Source organism: Mytilus californianus, unplaced genomic scaffold, assembly GCF_021869535.1.
Source record: "Mytilus californianus isolate M0D057914Y unplaced genomic scaffold, xbMytCali1.0.p SCAF_9, whole genome shotgun sequence".
NCBI lineage: Eukaryota > Metazoa > Mollusca > Bivalvia > Mytilida > Mytilidae > Mytilus > Mytilus californianus.
This window is the reverse complement of record NW_026262745.1, coordinates 90,450,269-90,477,854: the sequence shown is the minus strand read 5'-3', so window position 1 is coordinate 90,477,854 and position 27,586 is coordinate 90,450,269. Positions and strand designations below refer to the sequence as shown.

Sequence of the window (27,586 nt, the reverse complement as noted above, 5' to 3'; positions counted from 1 at the left end):
AACATCACAAAGCTAAACGAGACAACGAACTTAGTTAATACATTCATTAAAAAACTCTGTTCAAAAGACGAGGAACTAGACTACATTAGTATTGCCAGTGAGTTTTGTAAAGCGGGTATTGCTGTACGATCATTATTCGACACAAGTGACGTAAGTGGTGTCCATATAAGTCCAGAAGGAAAAGACAAAATGTTTGCTTTATTAGCAAATTTCTTTACTAAGTCACACACACCAACATCTGTCCTTGAAACCCCTGTCATAAAATGGATGGAATGTACATTGTAATACTTACAGTTTGAAGTTACCACTACATTGATTTATTTAACCATAACAAACTCTTTAATTGAGAGTGATTTAAATAATAAAGAAAGAACTACGTTTCTGATAAAGTTATAAAGTAATGAAAGTGATTTTAAAAAACTATGCAATACTACAACATAACATTTGAAAATGAATTACGATATGTATATCATACGATAAATTTCATACAGAAAGATTTTAGGCCATTGAATTAAAAAAAAATCAATTGAGAAAGAAGCACCAAAAGTAATGTAATAAACACATGAAACAATGTGAACTATTTCAAAGGGAAACTAACAAGCAGCTTTAAATTTTGTCTTGATGAACAATTTTGATTAAGATATGTGTATGGAATCACATTATTTTAGAATATTAAAAGACTTATTACGCAAGTTAGACATAATCACACAATAGTCATCATTTTATCAAGCATTTCAAGAGAGAACTGATAATTTTAAAATTAGTAAATAAGCAAACAATTGATTATTTTACGGCTACATTGTAGGAATAAAAATGATAATTGAAACAAGAAACAAAACAATACCAATTAAAAACCAATTGTTCAGAGAACAATTGAAGGTCTTTCAACATCAATTTTCAAAGTTTTTGATATAAAGGTACCTCCGGTTTCCTCACAGTTAAGATTGGTTTCCAATTATAGGTTTGTGTGTAATGATTGAAAAATATATGTTTTCTATATATAATTGTCTAAAATAATGTAGATAATTTGCTATTTCCGCTTCGGAAAATGTCACTTCGGATCTTCTTTGATGGCTTTATTCACACATTCTTAGAAAAAAAAAATTTCTTTATATATTTTTCCCTAAAAAAGGAGATAATCTTCTACTTCCGGTTTATTGATGGGTGCATTTGGTCTCAAATGATAGGTATTTATATGCCTATTTAGAAAACATATGATTTCTATGTACTTTTATGAAAAAAGAGCAAAAATAGCTACTTCTGGTTTACTCAAGGTCACTTCCGGTTGACATTTCTCAAGGTCATATGTAACTCAACCTTTTGCAAAAGACTTAAAGGCTTTATAATGAACCAAGTTGAAGTAATAGTCAATTAACCTTATTTTAAAACATTTCAGGGGCAATAACTCCTATACGATGTCATTAGATTGTTTCACATCATATGTTCAAATGATATATCATATCTTCATGACAATAAAGTGAATAGTTTGCATTATTTCTTTTAAATATAACTTTAAAGTGTCAGAGAAAATGCAAAAACAAGCAAATGTCAAAATTGAGAACATTACCTTGACCTTTGAAATTGACCTCATTTTCTAAGTTAGGACCCAAGAACTTAAAAAAAAAACTCTAGGTTTACACGGTTAACGGTTTATGAGTTACAAAAACATAACGACATATTCATTTGGCAAAATTAGATAACTCCTATACGATTCGACCGGATCGCTTCGATCCAAATCAGTCAAAAATTCCTGAGGATGAAACAAACAATTAAGAAAAAGAATTTTGTCCATATCTTTATTTGTTACAAAGAAGATGCAGACACAAGCTAAACAGTGAATGGGAAGAAACTCTCACAAAGAAAATTGTTCGCCTAAAAGAGGTTAATTCTAAAAGCGCTTAAACTGTACAATAATATAAATAAATTTTGCGAAACAAAAATTGGCCGCAAAATCAAACTTTGGCAGAAGAAAAAAAAAATAATAAAAATTAAAAACCTATTCTCCTCGAAGGTCTTTCTACATCAATTTTCTAAATTATTGATGAGAAGCTACTTCCGGTTTACTAAAAGTTACTATTGTCGTCCAAGCATATGTTTCTTCATACTGATTCAATAAATAAATGTTACCACATATTTTTGCCTGAAATAAGAGAGATAGATGTTAACTTTCGGTTTAAAAAATGTCACATGATAGCTTTATTTACACTGATTCCAAAAATATATGGTTTCTACATACTTGTGCCCGTTATAAGGGAGATACATTGTATTAGGTACTTCCGTTTTAGTGAAGGTCACTTCCGGTCTCAAATGAAAGATTTATGCATATTTAAAAAATTTATAGTTTCTAGGTACTTTTCCAAAAATGGCTACTTCCGGTTTACTTAAGGTCACTTCCTGTTGATATTTTTCAAGGTCATATGTCACCAACAGTTTGCAAAAGACCCTATGGCTTTATCATGCACCAAGTTGGAGAGATAATCAATTAACCTTAAATTTAATCATTTCAGGGACACAAACTCCTATAAGATGTCATTGGATTGTTTCAGACCAAATGTATCATATCTTCATCGCAAACAGGCAAACATTTTGCATTGATTTGTATATATCTTAAAAAGTGACAAAGAAGATCATGAATCAAGGTAAAGTCAAAATTAGAATATGACCTTGACCTTTGACCTTGACCTCAATTTCATTTTAGTGAACCAAGGACCCAAATCAATATTCCTTAGGTCTCTATCATTTACCATTTATGCTATACATTAATGTATTACTTATGTCATATACAGAAGGAGAAATAACTCTCATATGGAGTCTTTGTATCGCTCGGTCAAGATTGAACAAAACATCCTAAGGATATAACGAGCAATTTGATGAAATAAATTTGTTGCTGTCTTTTAAGGTTACGGAGGAGATGCACTCACAAGGAAACAGTGTTGGGAGAGATAAATTCTACAAAGAAAAGTATTCGGTTCAGCAGGGTCATTTTTAAAGGCCAATAACTGTGCAGTATCATATACTAAACATCTAAGCGACATCTTGCGAAACAAAATGTATATGCAAGAAAGAAAGAAAAAAATCAATCAAAAGAAAATCAATAGGTCTTTCCACAGAAAAGTGGAAAGGCCTAATAAACTGAACAAATACGATAGGTCTTTCCACAAACAAGTGAAAAGACCTAATTATTACATTTGACAAAGGTTAACATATTTAGGACTAATAGTCTCAGAACATAATTTTGTACATGATGTATCAACTCTACAATGTCATACAAAAAATATCTGTTATTGAATATATAAAAAAAAAATTAGAAGCACCAAAAGTAATGGAATGTTTCCATCATCTGATTCAATAGAAAATGGATATAATTTAAAATAAAATAATAATTATTTGAAAGGAACACTATTCATTGTTGAAGTGGAAAATATATTTTTGTCCAGTTTTAATTTATAGAGTTAGGTATATATTGAGATTAAATGAAATGAATTAAAATTTATCAAATCATCGCCAATTTTGTGTACCTTTGTGGCAACGTTTTGGACACTTTTTTTTAATATATTTTCTTTTGGTTAAATTAATTACAATTTTTCTTCTCTTATGCCTTTTTACCGTTCTACAATAATGTCCAGTTATCATGCATAATTTTTTTTTTTTTTTTTTATTCTATTCATAACATAATTTTGGTACATATTTGAAAAACTATCTACAAAATAGTATTGGTAACAACCCCTCTAGAAAAATACTCATTCTAAAACCCAAATAAGTCCCATATAATGTTTATAAAACTAAAAAATACACCCAGAACACCAAATAGGTATTAGAGCGCCAGGAGAAGTTGATAATTCAAAAGCAAGACAAGTTTACGACTATATTGATATATACGAATGTGATGGAATAGCATTGTACCGAAACAAATATTTCAGCATATCAATGGCTTTCGGCAGTATCGATCTTTTGCTTAAAATTGATTAGCCTGACTTTAGGAAAACATTGAACAGTATCTTTTAGCTGATCATGTTTATGACCCTATCAAATAAATGCAATACTGCAATTGAAAGTACCAGAACAACATTCACTGAAGATATTTTGCCGCTGTCGCTCTTTGCGTTTAGTATGTGACCGGGTTCAGGGGCTAATGTTATTTTACTCGTTTTTGTACATCTGCTGTAGGAAACTTTGGTTACGTTATTGTTAAAATGTCCTATCACCATAGCTGGCTTTCGTGCGATATTTCGGTTAACATGCATGCCGCGATAGTCAGAGTCAAAATGAGTGGCATCAAACTCAAGGACAAAGGATACTGTCGTGTCATCAGACTTTAAAAGCGTGTTGAAAGGAGTCCACAAGATAATAAAGTACGTGTGTCCATGATGAATTGTTACATATGACGGTAAAAAGTTTCCTGTCATCTGTCCACCAGGATTTCTGTTAAACTTGAATACAGTAAAGAAAAACCAGGGTAGACGAACCAGGATTTCTCCTGCTATTCTTTCAACGGGCTTATTGTAATGCGATCCGATGACTGATTTTAGTACACCAATTACACGATCACAAGTATCTCTTGTGCATACACTATATATGCTCATCATGTGTTTTTCGATGTTCTTGATGGAAGTTAGACATTCAGTGGAAAAAGTCCTTGATGTGTTGCCATATTTAACTGCCTCTGCCAAAACAGCAGTTTCGCATCCTAGGAAGTGCAATCCAAAGAGGTACTTGTAAGTGTTTACGATATTAGTGCCATTGCAGTATTTATCTTGTTGAATAATGTAAGAAAAAAGTTTAGGGGACTCCAGAGAAAACTCCTTCTCTTCAAGGATCCTCCCGATATGTCGTACTTCTGTCATAATACTGTAATAGCATTTCAGAAATCTGTCAGTGTCTGCTAACGACGAGGGATTTTTTAGAAAATGAATAAGGTCTGTATAGCAGCTGTTGATAATTTTTGAGGAGGTAGCAATTTGGTTTTTTAAAACAACCAAATTAATTTTGTTATCTAAATTTTGAAGGAAAACCAGTGTTTCTGTCTGAAGCTGAGATAAAGTGGTTAGTTGTGCTAAAATCTTATTCATAATTTCCTTAGTTTCATCTTCATCTTGTCCCTTAAAAAGTCGTATTATATCTCCAACTACGGGGATGGTCTCCATAAAGCTAAGAATTACATCTCCAGGTGTAATGTCATTATCATTTTTCAGAGAGTCTGAAACTTTATTGGCTCTTTCTATTGTAGTTTCTAAAGCTGTTACTGCTAAACTAACCACAGTTGACACAGATGCCCTTGATAGTTGGAATTCAGATACTACTAATATCAGTAAGATTCCACCTACCCATTGAAATCGAAACATCTTGATGCTTGTCTGAAAAAAAGATAACACTTTTCATTTTTTTACCATCAACACAGTATCAGTGAGAAGCTTAAATATTAGGTTTTGATATTTAATTTTGTCAGATTTTTATCTTTGTACTCTTATATACATATATTATCATTTAAAGGTAGTTGCAAATATATGTTTTTTTTTCTTTAGAGAAATCTTTATACAATAATAGATATTATGATGATAACATGATATAACAAAATCTTTGAAAATGCTAGTTATTGTTAATCAAGTAAATGATTTGTAAATTAATTAAATTTCGATTTTGCTTTTTTTTTTTTTATTACAAACGAAAATCACATTGCTTGTATAATTTTAATTACCAAACCCATGTGCTGTTTAAAAAGATAGTTTTCGTTTTATATGGTTGACTAACAGTTTATAGTATAATGAACTAATGTTTTCTTTTTCGGTAACCATAATTAATTCGTTTTGATAGAAAATAAAGTCATATTTCAATTTCTGTTCAAAGCACTGTGTGCCTTTAAGGAGTGAACTATACAATATCTCATTTTAATTTTTAATATATATACAGTTTGACAGATATTTTACAGATCATAAAATACGATAAATACTTTGAATTCAAATTTAAATTATTGATTTTTACAGTATTGTACTTATTGTAAGACGTAAAACTCCCTTACTACTTTATTCGATATTAACTGGTTTGTACTTCTTAAGGTATAAAACTTAAATTGTTGGATATAGATCAATATTTTGTTTGATTTACATATGTTTTTTTAATTAAATCAGCGAAATGATTCTCTATGGAAATATGTCTGTGTATTTACTAGTGTTTTTTATCTCTGAATTTAACGACGGACCTGTTAGTATTGAAGGTAAGACATCATTATTACATGTTTAACGAGATGAAACACAGTTAAAACTAAACATGCCTAGTACGTTTGGTAATCTGAAATGAATGACAGTCATGTTATTGGAATAACATTAAATTAATCGATGAATTTGTAATTGCATGTGAGTAAGAAAACAAAGACATCGACTGATTTGTCATAAAATGAAGCCTTATAATCGACTACGACATTGAATATACGACAGGAGTCATACATTGTGCAGTGGATAGGGATTGCTTACTCTTCTTAAATATAATACATCAATTGCAATGCTTGTTTTTGCTAACCAACGCACATTGGAAAAATATCAGATACTGCTTATAAATTTTTATTTTAACATTTTTTTAACACCCTTATACTACTCACTTATAAACAGTTTTGTGCAGACGATTATAATAATGAATTCAATCATTTAATTAAGAGTTACACACCCTTGCACATAAACCAATGAGTCAAATTAATTTGAAAAACTTCAATCCTAAACTATTTAAAATAACATTGTGACAACAAAAGATGAAACACAATACGATGCAATACAATAATTTTGTTGTCAATCAAAGACGCCCTCTGACGGCAGTATGATTACAAACAAACTATTACAATGGATATTATTAATTCGTTATGATGCATAGAACACATCAACATGACAATAGAAACAATGAATGTTTTTATTAAATTAATTTAATTCGAACTTCATGATTTTTTATAACCATATCCAGACAATGTGGACAGATATTTTCATATGTTAAAATTAAAAAAAAAACAATATATCAAAAATAAATGGAAATTTTTTGGATACATTACTGTAAAATATACTTACATTTTTAAAGGACCGTTGGTATAATTTCAACTGAGACACCTATAGACATACTTGTTAAAATGAATAATGAATTTCGATTGCCGCATTTTTATATAAAAAAAAATTTCAGTAAGTTTCCATTACAATGTCGTAAATATAACCGTATTCATTAATAGAACGTTCAAATCCCCAACGAACAGGATAATACACTTTTATTTTTGGATACAACGCAACTGGAAAATCTGGAAAGCAATATATAACGATTGGTTAATTATTAATTTAAAAAATAATTTAGGAATTCCCTTTGGCATAGATCCGACTTGTCCTGGTTTGGCTATACTTTTTACCAAAATTTGTTCTTTGTTTGGTTTTAACTTCAAGGTTTATATTTGTTTCATCATTAAAAAAAAGAAACATTGACTTTATTGACGAGATATTTGTGTAGGAAGTGTTGTCTGTTGCCATACACTTGTATATTGTTTATTTTGTTACCTTACCTCATTATAGACTGAAATGTTGTATATTGGACGCGCGTTTTTGTCTACAAAGGACTCGGAAATGATGCTTGATATGAAAAAAAATACGGACTGTTGTAATGAATTAATCAAAGACTTCTTACCCATTTTCATTGATGACTTTCGGCATTCTTTTTGACTGTTGTATTTAAATGTGAAGTATAAGAGTTAGTTTTCCCTTTTATTGTACATTTAAAAAAAAACCCAAAATGTCATATGAACTTCAGCCTTGTATTCATGAAGTTCTACAACTATTATGATTAATTGCTATATTTGTATACCATCATTTATAAAATTCCAACTATACAAGTGTTGAATATATGTAGGACTCGGAGGTGCACTGGGAACGCTGAAGTGCAATGGCTGAAGTGCGATGGTCTACGCCGAAGTGCAATGATCAGTTCGCTGATATTCGATGGTCTATTTGACAGATGATGTACAAGTGTTATGAGAAGTACATGCAGAGTTTATCAATAGTTAGTTAATTGATATAAGTTTACATTCATCATGGTCTATGACTGTCCTTAACAGAAGTTGCATACAAAACGAGAGGTCATCATTTTTGATTTTCTGCATGTTGACATAATTCTGCGTTAAAATATTATATTTACTTTGTTCCTCACATGGGTTCCTCGTTTACCGTAATATTATAATACGGAGAGTCTGTCTGTGGACCCGTTTGTATATGAAGAATGCAATTCTTCATCGTACGTAAAAGGAACATTTTGTAAATTTAAAAAAGAAGACCACAGAGGGTAAACTTTCCCATATCCACCAATCTACGTTTCTCGTGGTAATTAAACTTTAAAACCCCTTATTAACTTATAAACTTGACAAAATTGTACTGGCTTCCAAAGCTGCACAAAACTCCTTACTTACAAATATTGATTTATTTCGTCTTCAAGTCATTGTTCCACTACTAAACTATATATTCTACTTACTAGCACACTTGGTACAATAAAAAAACCCGGTAATAAATTGTTAAAGGCCTTTGCAAAAAGTGGAATTTATTACTTTGAGCGTCAAAAATTCGTTGGAAGCACTTGATAAATTGCATGCTTATATTGGTGATTTCGAATCAGTTCAATGTTTTGATTTTTCTACCCTATATACCACTTTGTCTCATAATCTTATTAAGAAAAAAATCACACACCTGATTAAATTGGCATTTAAAAAGAAAGTCGGAATGCAAATATATATGTTCAAACTCTTTTAGGTCATTTCTTAGTAACAACAAATAAAAGAACTATGTCAACTTGACCTGCTTTGTTCTGCTTTTGAATTTTTACTAGATACCATTTTTGTTCGTTTTATCATCAGGTTGACGAAATTTCCATTGGGACTAACTGTGCACCACTTATTGCGGACCTGTTTCTGTATTGTTATGAGTTACAATTTATGACTAAAATCAGCAAAGACCCATCGAAACAACATCTGATTCAAAAATCTAATAACTCTTTTAGATATTAAAATGATATATTGGCTTCAGTATATACACTTAAAAGATGTATCCTGTTGAACTGACTTTAAATAACACAAATACTTACAATGAACGCTGGTATTTCCTGTATCTTGATATCTATATCTTTAACGGAAAGCTTAATTCCAAAAATTGTGATAAAAGAAGTGATTTTCATCTATTGTTAATTATCCATTATTAGATGGTGACGTTCCCTTGTCGCCATCTTATATTGTTTATATATCTCAACTTGTTCGATTCGCTCGTGTATGTAGCATAGTATTTGATTTCAACGAAAGAAATCTCTGTGTTACTGGAAAATTATTACACCCGCTGGGTTTTCGATATCACAAACTAGTCAAAACATTTACTAAATTTTATCATCGGTACAAGGACATCATTCGTAAATAAAAATCAACATGTAGACATCTTATACGTTCAGGTATTTCACATCCAATATTTTTTGGTAATATTCTTTACAAAGAACAAAAATGTCGGTAATCACCTAAAAAGCTTACCAAACCTTTAAACAGACTTATTCGGATAGGATATAAACACGATACTGTTGTCAAGTCATTAAGGATTGCATATTTTGGTAGTAATATTTGATTGCATCGGAAATAAACACATTAATTCTAAACCAGTTGTTGGCAAGATACGGGTTATGTTCTTCTCATATACTTTATGATGGTATGATACTAAACACCTAACGGGAGGGATTGTACTTAATTTCCATATAATGAAGACATAATCTTTCAATCAGTTTTATTGAGGTCTGGAGATGGCATAGCAGTAACTACTAGTAGTCCTTTGTTCATTTATGTATCATTGTCATTTTGCTTAGTTTCTTTTGTTACCTATTCTGACATCGGACTCGGACTTCTTTTAAACTGGGTTTAACTTTTCGTATTGCTATGTGTTTCTTTATTCTACATTTGCTAGAGGTAAAGCGGGAGGGTTGAGATCTCACACAACATTTTTAAACTCGCCGCATTTTTGCACCTATCCCAAGTCAAGAGCCTCTGGGCTTTGTTAGTCTTGTATGTTTTTTTTTAATTTTAGTTCATTTATATGTTTTGGAGTTTATTGTGACATCCATGTTTACTGAACTAGTACTCAATTTTATTTAGGGGCCAGCTGAGGACCACCTCAAGGTGCGGGATTTTCTCGCTGCGTTGAAGACCCATTGGTGACCTCCGGCTGTTGTTTGCTGTTTGGTCGGGTTGTTGTCTCTCTGACATATTCCCCATTTCCATTCTCAATTGTATTCTACATCGACACGAAAAGCATTAACATTGTAGTTTATGTAGACCATCGCACTTCAGCGTAGCTATCAACAAGATATCGTCATAATACAATGATACTGAAATGCGTGATCAAAAACGCACTTCAGCGTCAAACCATCGCACCTCAGCGTGACCATCGCGGTTTTATTACCATCGTTGTTCAGAGTCCTAAACATGTAACAAACATACTGTTTGTTAAAAGGCCTATGCGCAGATCATGCCTTGAACATTTTTGTTCAGATTTCCACCAAGTGCTAGTGCAAAATGTTTGACATGAACTTTCAACTTCATTTGCATAAAAGTTATAAAAAAATAACGAACTCCTAGGTAAATGAAATAAAGGGCAAACTTCATGATTCCTGACAAAACTAAACGCTTGGCTATTTCAACGAACAGAACGGATCAACAACAACTGTGATATTCCGGACTTGTTACAGGCATTTGTTGAAAAAAATAATGGGTTAAACATGTTAAATATATGTAAAGCATAATCAGTATCTTCTAAAATCGTGATAGAAAATAAATGCTTATGGATTTAAAACCTAGGCTTACTTATCGGAAGGCAACCTTAAAGACTGCACCAGTTTTCCGTAATGTCTTCAAATGTTTTAAACACTCATCCATTTTGTTTTAGCTATTACTGATACTAAAGGAAATAGGCAAGGTCGATAAAAGTTATGACGCATTTACTTCCTTACTTTTTTATTTATCTTTTTTTTTAAATTATTTTGAATTCATGTAACCTGCTATGTTACAATGAACGATGCAGTATTAACTTGATTTATTTCTAATAATTAAAAATGAGTTTTTCTACCGTTGTTTGCTTCAAATAAGACTAAAAGCTAAATTCTTATAATTATCACTTATGATGTACTATAAGTACATCAATCATACACTTTTAAAAAGATGATGCAATAGAATATATTTAAAACTGTCTGACAAAAGCATACACGTGGGCTAAAAACCCAAAAAGCGTCAAAATAGAAGTAGGCGCTTTTTTTTTGTGTTTGTCATAGTTCCTTACCATATTTAGTATAATTTCAAAATTTATATTTTCTAGAATAAATCAAAGACTTATATAGTTTGGGTGGATATCCTTAGGTCCGGTATATTTTTACTATATATCCTTATTTGGTTGAAAGATTCCATCTAACCATTTCTGAATACAGTTTGCATTATATGCATTAGGTCCGATTAGAAAGTTATACGCATTCACTATCAATTCTATACCTATTAAGATATTAACTTTAGTTATGTAATGAAGTAGAGACTGAATTGTTTAATTTATACGGGTTGTTTAATCATTGGGTTTAGAGAAAAAAAAAACAAAAATCGCGAAAATACTGAACTCAAATGAAAATTCAAAAAGGAAAGTCCCTAATCAAATGGCAAAATCAAAAGCTCAAACACATCAAACAATTGGATAACAACTGTCATATTCTCATATTCCTGACTTGATACAGGCATTTTTTTATGTAGAAAATGGTGGATTAAACCTGGTTTTATTGCTAGCTAAACCTCTCACTTGTATGCCAGTCGCATCAAATCCCATTATATTGACAACGATGTGTGAACAAAACAAACAGACATAGTAGGTGAAAATGTAAAAAATAGGGGTACAACAGTCAACATTGTGTTATAATCTTAATCACTATAAAAACAAACAAATATGTAACAAAGAAGCACAAAAAGGCATATAGACAAAGCACGTTAGCAAAAATGTAAGACAAGAATACACAAATTTACCATGATAGCACAATAACGCAATGACGAGGAGATATAGTTAACCAAACACAACTTATGTAACATGCAGATAAATCTGTAGCAAAGAAGATAATTTCCTTTTTTCTTATAGTTATCTTTTCAGCGCTGTTTTTCATGTTCTTGTGTCCCCTTCATAACCGTAAAAGAAACCAATGAATTTGTTTTGAATTGTTGGTATTTTACTCAGAAAATATTGGGTTCAAGTTGTACCAAAGACATTATCCTACCCAATTTCATAAAAAGACATGTGACTTCAATAAGTTAAATGAGTAACTTGAATCTAGCCTTTCCTATTTCACCAAACGTCATCATGTCACCATATCCATTTTTCTCTTTGGTTTAAGATTCACAAGCCATGACATTGACGTAATGATTTAATTTCAAGGGCATATTATAAATTATAAGCAGCATTTATTATTAAATATTGTCTTGAACAATAACAGAAAAAACAAAGGAGCTTATAAAAAATTGTTTGAAAATTGAAACGCAGAGTTTGTTTCGTTTATGTTCGAAACAACCGTCTTTGGACTTTCAATTATAAATAACACGACTAATGAATGATTACATGAATTTGGAAATTACTTGAAAATCGAATGCGTTCTATCCAGTGTTTTTTTTTGCAATAAGATGAAAGGTACATGGAACTTTTGAAACAGAACTTTTTGTTTAATTATTTTTTTTTTTCGAGAATAATTTAAACAAACAATATATATATTTGGTCAAAACTTACCTGCATTATTGAGCGATGTAACACATATAACTAGTAGTGTTAAAATTATCGACACTGTCGAAGGCTATTCATTAAGGCTTAATGTTTGTCAACACGATTATATAACGTCATATTCGTATATAACCATCTTATATTAGTAACTTTGTGCAAATATTTAGACTTAAACATTTGTTTTCTTATCTGCGCAATATCGTCTATTCTAGACGATCTAGTACATATTAAATTTGCTGGTTGGTCCTTTTTATACATTGTTATAGATTTATACTGTGGATTCTTATGATTCGTTGGATACCAATTTTCGTGGAATTCGTTGTTACACCTGAGAAACTTGTGTAATGCGAGCTTTAGCCAACTATTACTCCTGTTTCGAGCCAAGTATAAATACAGCTGATATTTAAAGACACTAAACAACGATACCATTGAGTTATGCCTATACTACGCCTATTGTCATCATAGTTTTCAACTTCAAACAATTTTTGAAGAATCTCAATATTAAAGATGTCTAGTATCAACATCTTGGTTACACCAGTGCAAGTTCCCCAAACGAATCTATAATTAGACTGGTCATGTTATACCTGGTCACTTTAACATTACCAACAACACTTCACTAAGAAATATGTAAGCCAAAGGGCCAAACTATCGTGAAAAGTCGATAAACTGGAAACACAACTTCACATAACATATTGAAAGTCCAATACGCTAGACAATGGGCTTAAGGAAATAAGACTTCGGTAAAATCTGTGTGGTCTTTGATTAAAATTAGGATAACACAACGCAATAGGTCTACAAACGTTCGTATAACATTTATCTGTAATATTTAAATGTTGCTTGGCACTTGTTTAAAGTGTTACGACAGTTCACTTGGAAATCAAACATATACTCACCCGACACTAACAAAAAATTAAAAACTGAAATAAAAAAATCAGTGATTCATTGAGGAAGTTCAACAAAAGAAGAAGAATGAGACCTTTTGTGAATATACTGGATATCCATAATAGACAGGTACTGACAAACATCGTTATATTGCTTGGTCTGACAAATTTCCAAAAATATCTCTTCAACGCTTTTTCCGCGTTACGCCAACATTATTTATACGACAAGGTAAACATAGTTTGAAACAGTAAAACACAAGTTTTACACCGGCTAAGCTTCAAATACAATACAGTTATCTCATTTCTGAAGCATAATAAACAAATTAGTCCATATCATTTATTTTACCGTTGTAAAATGTCCTAAAGCGAAAAATTGTTTTCATGCTTCATGTACGCCCAGAATGTATTAAAATAAGTTTATTCATTTATCATTTAATAATATACTATAATTAATATTATTATATGGGGGTTATACGGAACAGCCAAAAACTGCATCGTATGGATAGGGTTTTCATGGATAATATAATAACCGTATTTGTCTTACTTAAATCGAAATAATTGGTTAGCCATTTAAAATCATATTTTACACCACGTTATCGCTCGGGATAAAATAATCAAATCTAAATGCCAGTCAAATGGTTAGATTAACATAAATTTACGGCTGAAATGAATTATTCTTCAACATACAAATGTCATATATGGACTTTAATCGGGGTTAAGTGGGTTAATCTGATCTGTTTTGTTTGTGGCGTCAAAGATTAGATGTATGTGGACGAAACACACGTTTGGCATACCAAACTGTTAGTCTGGTATTTTTGATGAGTTGTTTTGCTCTAATGATTTCAAAGACAAATTTGATTAACATGTGTTTTATCAGAATATATTTAACTGGTAAAAACCGGTTTAACAACACATTACATAAGATGAACTGTGTTATATCACGTGAAGTCAATACACCTTTTCAAAAAGATGATGACTTTTATAAGTTTTATTTAATAAACTTAACTATTGTCTGTATGTAAATCTTGTTTAGATAACATGTCAAAAACATCCAATTAGGCTTTTTTCAGAAGATGATTGAATCGGTATAGAAGTTGAGAAATGTTTTTGAAACATACGTGCTTGTTTTTTTTTAAAGTCTGAACATGATACATTATATATTTCGCAATATAAATATATATAGGTCTAAGGATAAAAATAAATCGACGCTTTGTTCGCTATTGACGTACAATTTCAAAAGATTTTTTTTTATTTTGAGAATATATGAAAGGCATACTTTCGTTAACAATCATTTTACATTAGTCATGCTGTTAGATACAGTTAAATCGTCAACAGCAACACACAAACGTAGTCCGGAAGTAGGCGGAGCTTTAAAGCGATATCTGTATAGTATACAGATACAGCCTAGTGATATCTGTTGGGCTGTAAACGTATGATAAGACACTCCATTGCAGGATAAATATATATATTTAAGCCAACAAAATGTATCATATTAATCAAGAACTGAATAGTGAAAGCAAAAAGCTGCTGTTTATATCATTATTTAATAAAAAAATAATCTACAATGCTTTAACATTGTGAAATAAGGTTTCTTTGACACTAGAAGTCACTTAATTTTATCAAAACGTGCTTTATAACTTCAGATATATTACAAGAAAGAACCTAGAATCCCAAAATGAATGCATGTTTCCTTGTTGGTTTACATTCAAATATAAAAAGACAAAAATGTGCTAGATCATAATGTAAATACCATTAATTTATGCCTATACTACGCCCATTGCGATAAAAGTTTTCATTTTCAAGCATTTATTGAAGAATCTCAATATTGATGATGTCTAGTATCAACATGATGGTTAAACAAGTGCAAGTTCCCCAAAGAATCTATAATTGGACTTGTCACGTTATACCTGGTCACTGTAACATTACCAACAACACTCCACTACGAAATATGTAAGCCAAAGGGCCGAACTATCGTGAAAAGTCGATAAACTGGAAACACACTGAACATATCATACTGAAAGTCCAAAACGCTAGAAAATTGGCTTAAGGTGATTAAACTTGGGTAAAATCTGAGTGGTCTTTTATACAAATTAGAAAAACACCACGCAATAAGACTACAAACGCTCGAATTACATTTAATTTCAATACTTAAGTGTTGCTTGGCACTTGTAACAAGTGTTACGACAGTTCACTTGGAAATCAAACATATACTCACACAAAACTAACCAAAAAATCAAAACCTGAAATAAAAAAAAAAATCAGTGATTCATTTAGAAAGTTCAACCAAGAAGAAGAATAAGACCTTTTTTCAATATACTGGATATCCATAATAGACAGGTACTGACAAACATCGTTATATTGCTTGGTCTGACAAATTTCCAAAGATATCTCTTCAACGTTTTTCCGCGTTACGCCCACATTATTTATAAGACAAGGTAAACATAGTTTGAAACAGTAAAACACAAGTTTTACACCGGCTAAGCTTCAAATACAATACGGTTATCTCATTTTTGAAGAATACTAAACAAATTAGTCCATATCATTTATGTTACCGTTGTAAAATGTCCTAAAGCGAACATTTTTTTCATGCTTCTTATACGCCCAGAATGTATTAAAATAAGTGTATCCATTTATTATTTAATAATATAAAATACATCCAAAACTGCATCGTATGTATAGGGCTTTCACGGATAATAAAATAACCGTATTTGTCTTACTAAAATTGAAATAATTGGTTAGCCATTTATAATCATATTTTACACCACGCTATCGCTCGGGATAAAATTATCAAATGTAAATGCCAGTCCAGCGGTTAGATAAACATGAATTTACGGCTGCCATAAATTATTTCTTAAAAGAGGGGCGAAAGAAACCAGAGGAACAGTCAAACTCATAGATCAAAATAAGCTTACAACGTCATAGCTAAAAAAGAAAAAGACAAACAGACAAATATAAGTACATAAAACACAACAAAGAAAACTAAAGACTAAGCAGCACGAACCCCACAAAAAACTGGGGATGATCTCAGGTGATCCGGAAGGAATAAACATATATATGTCATATACGGAATTTCATCGACAGCGGATAAATGTTATACTAAACGGTGTTAATTGGATGAAACTGATCTGTTTTGATGCTGGCATCAAAGATTAGTTGTATGTGGACGAAACACACGTTTGACATACCAAACTGTTAGCCTGATATTTTTCATTAGTTGTTTTGCTCTAATGATTCCAAAGACAAATTTGATTAACATGTGTACTATCAGAATATATTTAACTGGTAAAAACCGGGTTAAAAACACATTACATAAGATGAACTGTGTTATATCACATGAAGTCAATAAACCTTTTCAAAAAGATGATGGGTTTTATGACTTCAATTTAATAAACGTTAACCTTTGTTTGTATGTCAATCTTGTTCAGATAACATGTCAAAAACATCCAATTATGCTTCTTTACAGAAGATGATTTAATAGGTACATGTATCGATGTCAAGAAATGATTTTGACACTTGATTGTTTGAACATGATGTATTATATATTTCGCAATACATGAATAGGTCTACAAATAAAAATAAATTGGCGCTTTGATCGCTATTCACGTAGAATATTTTGTTTTAGAATATATGAAAGGCATATTTTCCTTAACAATTATTGTACCGTAGTCATGCTGTTAGATAAAGTAAAATAGTCAATGAAGTTTATTGCTAGATTTGTTTATTTTTTTTTTTTAAGAATTTGTTACAAGAGGAGAGTATAGAATGATGCTTATTCAATGTTTAGGAATATTTAGTCAAACCTTGTATGAAGGTCACGGCTTGAAATGCTGTATATGCCTAGTAGTAATGCCCATGCGATTTAATTTGAACGTTACTGGCCACTTTTTTTTTATCATAAAAGCTATCTGCTTTTTATTGCAACCTATTTATACAGGTCTGAAAAAAAATTGGCGAAAGATACCAGAGGGACATTCAAACTCGCAGATAAAAAAACAAACTGACAACCCCAAGGCTAAATAAGAAAAAAAACAAACCGACAAATAATAGTACACAAAACATAGAAAACTATAGACTGAGCTACACGAACCCCACAACAAGTAGGGGTGATGTCAGGTGCTCCGGAATGGTAAGATCCTGCTCCACATGTGGCATCCGTCGTGTGGCTCACGTTATAACAAATACAGTAAATATTTTAATTCGGTAGGCCACATTCGCGAAAAAGGAAGGGGACTGTAGTTACGACAAAAGGAACATATCCGGTATTATCGGTGAAACGAATATTCCATAACTTACTATATTGAGTCACAAAAACATTATTTATGATGAAATAATCGATATAGTTTCATTGAATCTCTATCGGGGTAAAGGAAAAAAGATACCGAAAAAACTTTCAAAATCCGTTAGTCCAAGAGAACCCGACAACGGCATGGTAAATTAAGTAACATGATTAAAATTTAATATGTCAACAACAGTCTTTAAAAAAAGCCAAAACAAACTGAGGACCGAGAACACGAACAATACAAAACAAAAAACTGGATATATCTACGGTACTACTAAAAAATAAATAAATGTTGCTCCACATTTGGTATCAATCGTGATACTCATATTTAAGTAAAACTTTGATTTAGGGGTTTTATAAACGATATGATGGGCTCATTACCTTTATAAATGAAGATAATATCATTTCATATAATGAATTATCAAGAAAACGCATATTATCAACATGCATTGTAAATGAATAGCTTCAAGTTTATGAACATGTTCACTCTCGTTGTGATCTTTCTTTTATTGAGGAAATTAAAGTGAAGTAAAAATTCTAAGAAAGTGCAAGATTATTGTTCATGCTATGATGAACGCAAAGGATGTTTTTATCGTTTATTTTTGTACTTTCGTAATCCTGTTGAATTTTATATTACTTTCACATATTTGAGATTCCGAATTTAAATATGAAATGGATAGATGAAATAACACGGCACGGTTATTTTTTACAGAAGGGTACCATAGTTGTGACTTTGATTCTATTCTTGAACATTTTCAGCCTATGGATAATGGCTTTGTAAAATTTTACGTTTTGTAAACATGTTTCAATATATGAAACATTTGAAAATTAGTATATATGTTCTGAATGACAACAAGATAACTCATAAGACCAAATTAATTAGAAGTTAACAATCGTCTCATAACAAGAATACGATATATGAAAATAAGATATGTTTCACTATTATATAGCGTATTTACCTGACGATATTAGGATATGGGTATTTACTCGGATCTTAACAGGAAATTGTGATAATATTGGAAAACCGACACGAATAAAAATAATAAACAATGTCAAAAAGTTCAGGATTTGATTAAATCTGTTTTTGGGTAAGTTGATGTAAGCATACGATCTGTTTTGCGTCTTTCACCATTAGGTTAAAAATCTTTAACGAGTATATTATATCACTGTGTAAACACGTTAACTATGCGCTAGGAAAGTCAAGTAGCTAAAGCATTTTTCTGAGTAAGTTTAAAATAATTTCAAACAGATATACTCTTCCCTTTGTTAGCATTCGTTAGTTGTCACTTTCCTATAGGTTAACAACTTTTGGTATATTGATAACTTTAAATCTGAATTGAAGGTGGAGCACGAATTCTGTGTTAATTTTTTATTCTGATGAGACATTTGTATGGTAAATTGACATTTCTTTGTACTATGTTCCTATTCAAAAATTATATTGAATCTATGCGTGTATTGTCTGCATTGAACAGATTCATAATTTTATATTTACGTATAGTTATTTGATTTGATTTTTTAATGATTAACAATTCATATATTCAATAGATTTCAGTTTTTTATTATTGGTTTATTAAAGTCATTCATGTGTAAATATGATTTTATTAATTTGTTTTGAAGGTTTAAAACTATTATATGCCAATATAAAGAACCTTTCATAATTTTTTCAATATTATTCAGTTACATTCAAGTAATAAACACACCATCCATGCAAGACCCTTATGGGAAGTAAAAGTCGTTCTTTACCCCCATCATCCACAACATACTTGTTTTAGTAAGGCCACTTCCTGCAACAGTGCATACTCAAACTTTGAAAGCTGCAATATTGTACTATACTATACATACAGTGTTCTGTCTATTTATAACTTGAGGTAAAATATTCAGGTGAACAACACACGTGTTAATAGAGATTTCCAATAAAATGACATACGTACCTAAATCGACGTACGCACGTAACGGGACCAGTTATTGCTAACCTATTAATTTTGTTAAATGCGTCACTTTAGTTTTAACTAAGTATTCCTAAACTATTAAACACATACATGATAAATTTTATCAATATCAAGTATTTCTAAGATGATGAATAACGAAAGAAATCATGATTTTTATATATCACGTGATTATTGAGATTCCCGCCAAAACTTCACTGTCATAAGACCACGTATATACACGTATCTTTACCCATCATACAATTGATTTGAGTCGTTAATCATGGTTTTGATCATGACTTTGTATTTCGATATACTTTGCAAATGAACCTTTTATTATTTAATATTTGACATGCTTATATTTTTTCGTTATCAGATTGGTGTCCCTTTTTCCTTTCGTCTCTTAATGTTTTATAATATTTAATTTCCGTGGGTATTTATAATTAGACAGAGATTTTTCTAGCAATTTCAGAAATATCGAAATTAAAGTTTTAGTCAGAATTTGTCTCTGTTAAAGTTGATAACTCGGATTGCATCATACTTTATTTGGTATCATTTCTAACGTTCTCTTCTTCTGCAGTCAATCTTGTTTTTTTACAATCTCCGATTTTATTCCCAGGGAAAACGTTCGACAATGGGATGTGTATATTTAAAAAATATATTAATACAGGTCTTGTACTTCTTTAAATTTTAATAGTTGACATACACTTTTCTTTCAAATGAAAGTCAACATTAAAAAAAAGAATTTTGTAATTAATAATGATATATGTAAATAAATGTGTACACCAATTCGTTATATAGATTGTAATTTGGAAGGTGTACTTGATTAGCAATTGAGTTCAATTGTTTTGTTGGACCCCTTGATCGAATGATTTTACGACTGGATTTTTCGGCTTCACCACCAAGCATGATGCATTCACGAGTAAGAGCAGGTGCTGGTTTAATCGAAAATAGACAAGTGTGTCTTTGTATCGGGTACGCTAATTTACCTAGCATATAAAAATGCGACTGTAAGTGTTGGTCATGTATAAAAAGGTATAATCATTTATCATTATCATTTCATCATCCTTAATATATATGTGATATTTGTCGCTGGATATAAGACAATCATCATTATCATCATCATCATAAGTATTATAGCTTGAGGCTAACTATTCGTCGTATTTATTATATACTGACTGATTTTAAAAACGCAACACTCATTTTGTTGATTTTTTTCCACATCATATTTGATTCTCATACAACTACTATTAATGCTTACCATACTTCTTTCTCTTAAGAAAAAATCAACATCTGACTTACCTGTGGTTATTGAACATACCGGATTTTTGAAATCGCACAAATTTCTTAAAGCGAAATTTGGAACCCATAAAAGATTTTTTCAGTTTGTTTTGCTTCGTGAAACAGTTCTTTCAATCCTTGGCGACACTTAAATCAGTTTAAAAATGTTGCATCTCCATATTGACAAGACTGAGGAATAAAAACTGAATCATCCCATAAGAATACTGCAAACAAGAAAACGTGAACGTGCTGCAACCATACAGTTTGACTTCAGAAACTCGTCTTACTGTCCATCCGACAACGATCATGTAGACGGGATTTGTTACTGACCATCAATGACCAGATCAACATGTAGTGACAATGCAACGTCAATAAAATTTGATTACGCAACGTCATTTGCGAGACATGTTTACGGCCGCAACGTCAACTGCTTATCAAATTGCCGAATGCCATTGCGCACAGATTCATGCCATAAACGTTTCCCATAAACTGAACTGCCAAAGAATCGACTGAAGAAAAACATTTAAAACCCTGAAGATTCCACCGCATAATTGCCAAAACCCATTGTAATGAGTGGAACAAACGCATATTCAGAAGGTGTAAAACAGAACCCAAAACTTGTGGAACAGAATTGGTTGATCTTTCTGACAATCATTTTGGCGTTTGTAACAGGCAGTCATTGCTTTTGACGGTGCTACATTCATTCAAAAATTCAAAAAGAATCATCTAGTGTTGCGTTTCTAAAGTCGGTCAGTATAGCTTGTAAGTATCATAGCTTGAGGCTAATTCGTATCTGATGTTTTAGCCAATTTATGTCGAGAACTTATTTTACGCATGCATCTCTTTTCTACATAGTTTTTATAAATGTTCAAGTTAAAGCTAATAGAGATCATAGAAGTTTGTTTATCAAATGATCATGTCTACTCACAATTAAAACAGTTAGAAAGGGATTGACTCGTCCGACTAAAACGAAGCTCAAAAACAGCAATTACTAGTATATTCCAAATAAACTCCCTGTATCGATCTTAGAGTATTCACAGCTACTGAACACTATCTTAAAAACAACTACAACTAATAAATACAGAATAATTATCCTGTCTAGAATATTAATCAATTATTTTGTACTATTACACCACTGTATTAGGTAAGTGGGCCCGTTAACATGTTTAACCCCGCCACATTATGTATGGATGTGACTGTACCAAGTAAGGAGCCTGTAATTCAGTGGTTATCGTTTGTTGCAGTGCTTTCGTTCATTTTTTTGTACATTAATTAGGCCGTTAGTTTTATAGTTGTAGTTGTTTTACATTTGTCATTTTGTGGCCTCTTATAGCTGACTATTCGGTATGGGCTTTGCTCATTGTTGAAGGTCGTACGGTGGCCAATAGTTGTTATTTCTCTGTCATTTGGTCTCTTGGGAAGAGTTGTCGAATTGGCAATCATACTACATCTTCTTTTTTTTTTTACATATCACAAATTAAGTAAAAAAGTACATAAACACTCTAGAAAAGCAAGACCTTGTGTCATGTCAAAAGCACAGAGCGTCTGTAGGAACATTAGTGTTCATGACTGTATAGCAGATTATATGTAGTTTCTATAAAATGTAATGATAATTTATCAGTAAAAGATACATGATTATTTGTTAGTGGAATTATACATTAGATTACACACCAGTATCACATTTTCGTGTTAAGTGAGCTCTAAATCCAGGAAAAAATCCAATTCAGTTTGTAGTCTTAAACTTTTAAATATTGTGAGAGATGTCTATATTAATGTTCAAACATTGTTGTTTTTAAAACGTATTTATCAAAGTCAAACGACAATTATTTAATTTTTTGTTGGTGCCATACAATTTGTGATTATGACCGGATCCAAGATATTTGAAAGACGGCGTAGTTCCCGAAAATTGAATGTATACTGCCGAGCGGAGCAACGCGAAAAAAATTAGACGATTTTATACTAAACATTTGTATAGATAACGTGGAAACGTGAGATTTTCAAAATTATTTATCTACCCCTGTATCTGCGAATGCACGTTTAGGTATACATGGACAAAAACCTCGTTCCATGCATTATTATAGTTGAAGACTATAAAATACTATTTGATAAATGTATCAATGATATAAATTTCTGTCAAATTATCTTGAATTAAATTATAGAATATTTTTTTTTAAAGTTAGTCGCGTTCACCTTTTACATTCGGGTGTGTTGGAATCTAATTTTTAAACGTTAAAACTTATAAAAACAAAAAAAAGAGATAAACTTCTCGCTTCGGATTTCATTATTTTTATATTTTCATGATAAATTTTTATTTGGTAGTTTTTAAAATTCACATTTTGAGAAGAACTGAAATATGGGTCAAGTGAAATGACAAGAAATGATGGGTGTATTTGATTACAAGTTGATAGCTTAAGTATTCCATTAAAACATTTTTGTCAATAAAATGCTTCAAAATTGAATAACAAAATATTTAAAGATTAAAAAAAGTAGTTGGGATTGATTTTTACATTAAGTCTATATCAGCAAAAAATGCGTGTTCAAAAAGCAAAAAGTGCATGCAGTGTATGCTCCCCTCCGTCATGCTTTAATGCAATTGGACGAAATACGTTGAGTTAGGTCGGTTATGTCGAGTAAAGTCATTTTACTGGAAATCTCTAATAGACACATATAGACATTCTGCGATCAAGGATACACTGTTTAAAGTTGTTGTCCATGTTATTTAACCTACAACAGCATTGATCCTGCTACTTGTACAAGTATTTATTGGTTTGATATGGTGTATGTTATTATGTCAGAATTCAAATGAAGCAGATAACTTTCCTTAGTTAAGTTGCATAACTTGATTCCCTAAAGACAAATACATATAAATGTGTCGACACCCCTTACACCCCCTAACACACACACACAAGATACACATACGCACAAACACGAACATAGAACACCATAACCACCACTTTATTCCAGAAAGTTCAAACTTATGGCAATGTTTTAGTGAGAAATTGTGATAGGAACCTTTATTAAGCATTTGACTTTTTATGACAAAAACTACACTAGTATATGAAAATCGAATTATATTAACTCCCCATAATGATAAAATGTTGGGAAAATTAACCAGAGTATCTTACATTATTCACAAAGAGGGGCTAGCAAACAATTTTTAATTAAAGCTTAATAAACGTTAAAACAATTTTCTACTAAAAAATGATTGTAACTTTATTCAATTATAAGGACTTAGTTACCCATGTCTACTATTTTTTTTGGATATTATGAATTTTAATGACAATAGTTAAACTTACTATATTATAGGTAATTGTGGTAAAAACGAATTTATTATTTTTTAGATAAACGAAAAAAATGTTGACGGGCGAGAATTATATGCCTAAGATTTTGCCGCCAAATTGGACATAAGAAATAACAGGACCGCCATTTTATGCAGTATAAAACCTTAATGGAGTTCGACCATGTAACTGAATAACAGACATAGTGGTTAAAAGACAATGTTAATGCAGAGTCATTCGATTTAAAAAAAAAGATTAAAATACATTGTATATAAGAAAACTGATTATAATCACAATAAAAAAACATAAAAATAGAGGGATGTCTCAAAAGGTAAATACTCGCTAATATATATCAGCGGTAAGAAAATTCTATGGGTTTAAACTGTGACACCTTGTATTTGAGTAAAATATTTTGATTTTCTGTTGTCAACCATTACTGAATGGAAAACTTTCTGTTATAGAAAAGAAAAGGTATGGGATATCAATCCATGATAAAACAAAACCGTATATGCACAGAAAAGAAAAACTCAATAGGCAAAGGAACAGCGCTCGTATTGCTGTTTGTCATCTCTTAGTCACATTGAGTCCTTCAACATGGGAAATTGTGACCCGATTGCAAAATATACGTGCCAAAAGGACGCCGTCCATAATTGTTAAATTTATTAACCAGCAAAAGAACATTAATATGCATAACCTAATTTATGAATTACAATCAATCTTACAGTATTTTAAGTAATATTTTCTTTGGCCGAACATTCTAGATGGACTGATTCGTAGTGATTGTGTATATCCACCCCTCATAGCCCTCTTGGTTCTTAAAAAAATAGTCAGTTTGAGTTTTCAGGTACTTATTCAGGAATAATTTGTTGTTTACCAAAGTAAAATCACATCTAATTTGTAACTTATCATTCACAACTTTCATAGTTTTATAAATTATTTCCCAGTCTAACACATGAAATAATTTAATCGGTATTTGAATAGGCGAAACTTTCCCACATGACATTCAATAAAACTTCATTTTCCCCTCTTAGCATCATATTTCCCCCGGTGCATTATATTCCCCCTCTGTACTTCCAGGGCTAACTCATTCGACGCTAAAAATGGTTTATGTTGCGTTGAAAGGATATCTTTTTATAGTAGAACTATTATTATTATTATAGTCAATACCGTGTTTAAAATTGCGAATTCAAAAATAAGCACATGTAAGAAAATGATTAAATTATTTGGTATACTGTTTATGTCATTAATAGTTATCAAAGCTAGAAGTAATGAAATATGTAAATGAATGAATATTATACATGTTTTATGTTAAGAAAGTAAATAAAACTTGTTGTTAGACAAAACCAAGTGTAACAATTTCATAGAGCATATTACTATATACACTGCTGCTTAAATAAAAACATTAATGATTTAGCATAATGAGGTAAGGCACTGAACGTTCATATTTTGTTCAGGCATGTTTTTTTTTAAAGATAAGCAATGTGTTTCAAATTTATTGAAACGATTCAAAAACATACAAGTTAAGATTCTTTGGTTGATATCAGGGTAAATTATCACTACCCTTCTAATATAGTTTTCTCAAGAAATTTGGAAAAAAACACCTTTCAAAGATCATTTCATTGTAATTTTAAGAGTATTTAATTTTGTTTAATAATGTTTGTTTAATGTACTCAATATAATAGTTAAATGTTACTTTTTTTGCTTGATTGACCTTACCTCTAAACAGGTAATAAATACCCTTTGCAACAGAATTGTGTTGATACAATGGTGATCTTTATTTTTGTTATTTAAATCATGCTTTTTAATAATCAACATTACCTTTTCGTGTTTATAAACCACGAATTACATCATATGCAAGTATATATCATATCAGTTTTTGACATAATTACTCGAGAATTTCTTTTCAGGCATCAACTGCTAAAAACTGGTCCTTAAAAGAAAAGACGTGATTTGTTGGATAACGTTATGTCATGTTCGACTATATATGTGAACTATTTGCACAGTATAATCAGAACCTGAACAAGTACCCACAGATCAACAGTACCTAAGTTGCCTACCACATGTGAATTTAGAACATTGAGACTTGGAAGAAAATACAGAAAAGAATTTTAAAAAGTGGATGCATTTACTCCTATAAAACAAACAATATCAAACATATGGAGCCGATCAGTTATAATTGTTTATGATTAAAAAGTACCAACATGAATATTGGAATATACAATGCTAAATAACGTGACCATGCTGTTCTTCTTTTTGTTTCTAAAAGTATACCAAATTAGTTATGAAAAAAATAAAAGTACATTATCTGGAGTGCAGTTATGATTTATTTCATGCTGTATGTTATGAACTTTGTTGCAAACGTTTTTTGGTCGTACAAATCACGCCGACAAACACTAGAGCATAAAGTAATCATTTTGTCCGTCAGTGTACCCGAAACAAAAGGTTTACAGATAATTTCTAGAGTTTCTCTTGCTAGAAAGGAATAATGTATACAGATGCTAGACATATGATAGGAAAGTAGCCTATTTAATCATTTGTGGTCAACATTCCAAATATATAGGTCATTGTAACTAAGAATAAATTTTATAAAAAATGGTTGCTCAGTTGCAACTCTTGGACAAATCTTAATAAAATTAAAGAAATAGAAAAGGAGAAGATGTGTTTTTATTTTTAGGTAAAATGGCTTTATCCACAATTCACAGGTACTAAACAATGGTTTTGAACAGTTTTTGGGTGGTACATTAATTCGAGTTTCCTTTCCATGATTGGAATGACACTTATGCAAATGGGAGAAATATGAATAGGAAAGAGGTCAAACTTGAATTTCACTGTACAGCCATTGGACAAATGTGAGTTGCCACTCAAAAAATGTCCTATCATTTCAACTAAAATCAATATTTTTCAAAACAATATTATCCAGTAACTACATGACTGATTTATATCAAATAAATACCATAAGATGTAGAAATGTTTAAAATTTAATTGTTTATTTGGCCAGGACATTATTTATGCTCATTTTAATTTTCTGACAAGGTGAACACAAAGAAAAATATTTCTGGAAAAGTTTGCAATGTATTCTAACCAAAATAGAACTGTAAAAATTTGCATTTGTGTTTAACATATCAGAAAATGCAAACGATACTCAAGTACATTATGGCCAAATAAACCATAA

General features: G+C 31.0%; 1 protein-coding gene and 1 long non-coding RNA gene across 2 annotated transcripts; one reads left to right on the top strand and one right to left on the bottom strand.

The window, feature by feature from the left end:
• Positions 1–178: 178 nt before the first annotated feature.
• LOC127715999 (uncharacterized) lies at positions 179–7,088 on the bottom strand. The gene is made up of 2 exons (XM_052222100.1): positions 7,047–7,088; positions 179–5,354 (listed from the first exon to the last, which is right to left on the bottom strand). Exon 2 carries the CDS (start codon positions 5,340–5,342, stop codon positions 4,002–4,004), a length of 1,341 nt encoding a protein of 446 aa, XP_052078060.1. The 5' UTR covers positions 5,343–5,354; positions 7,047–7,088; the 3' UTR covers positions 179–4,001.
• LOC127716047 (uncharacterized) lies at positions 6,114–27,032 on the top strand. The gene is made up of 3 exons (XR_007988728.1): positions 6,114–6,211; positions 24,478–24,745; positions 26,322–27,032. It is a non-coding gene; the product is annotated as an uncharacterized LOC127716047 (long non-coding RNA).
• Positions 27,033–27,586: the final 554 nt, after the last annotated feature.

Bases quoted from the DNA above. Each gene is read 5' to 3' on its own strand.
- LOC127715999 (XM_052222100.1), bottom strand. From the start codon at position 5,342: ATGTTTCGATTTCAATGGGTAGGTGGAATCTTACTGATATTAGTAGTA.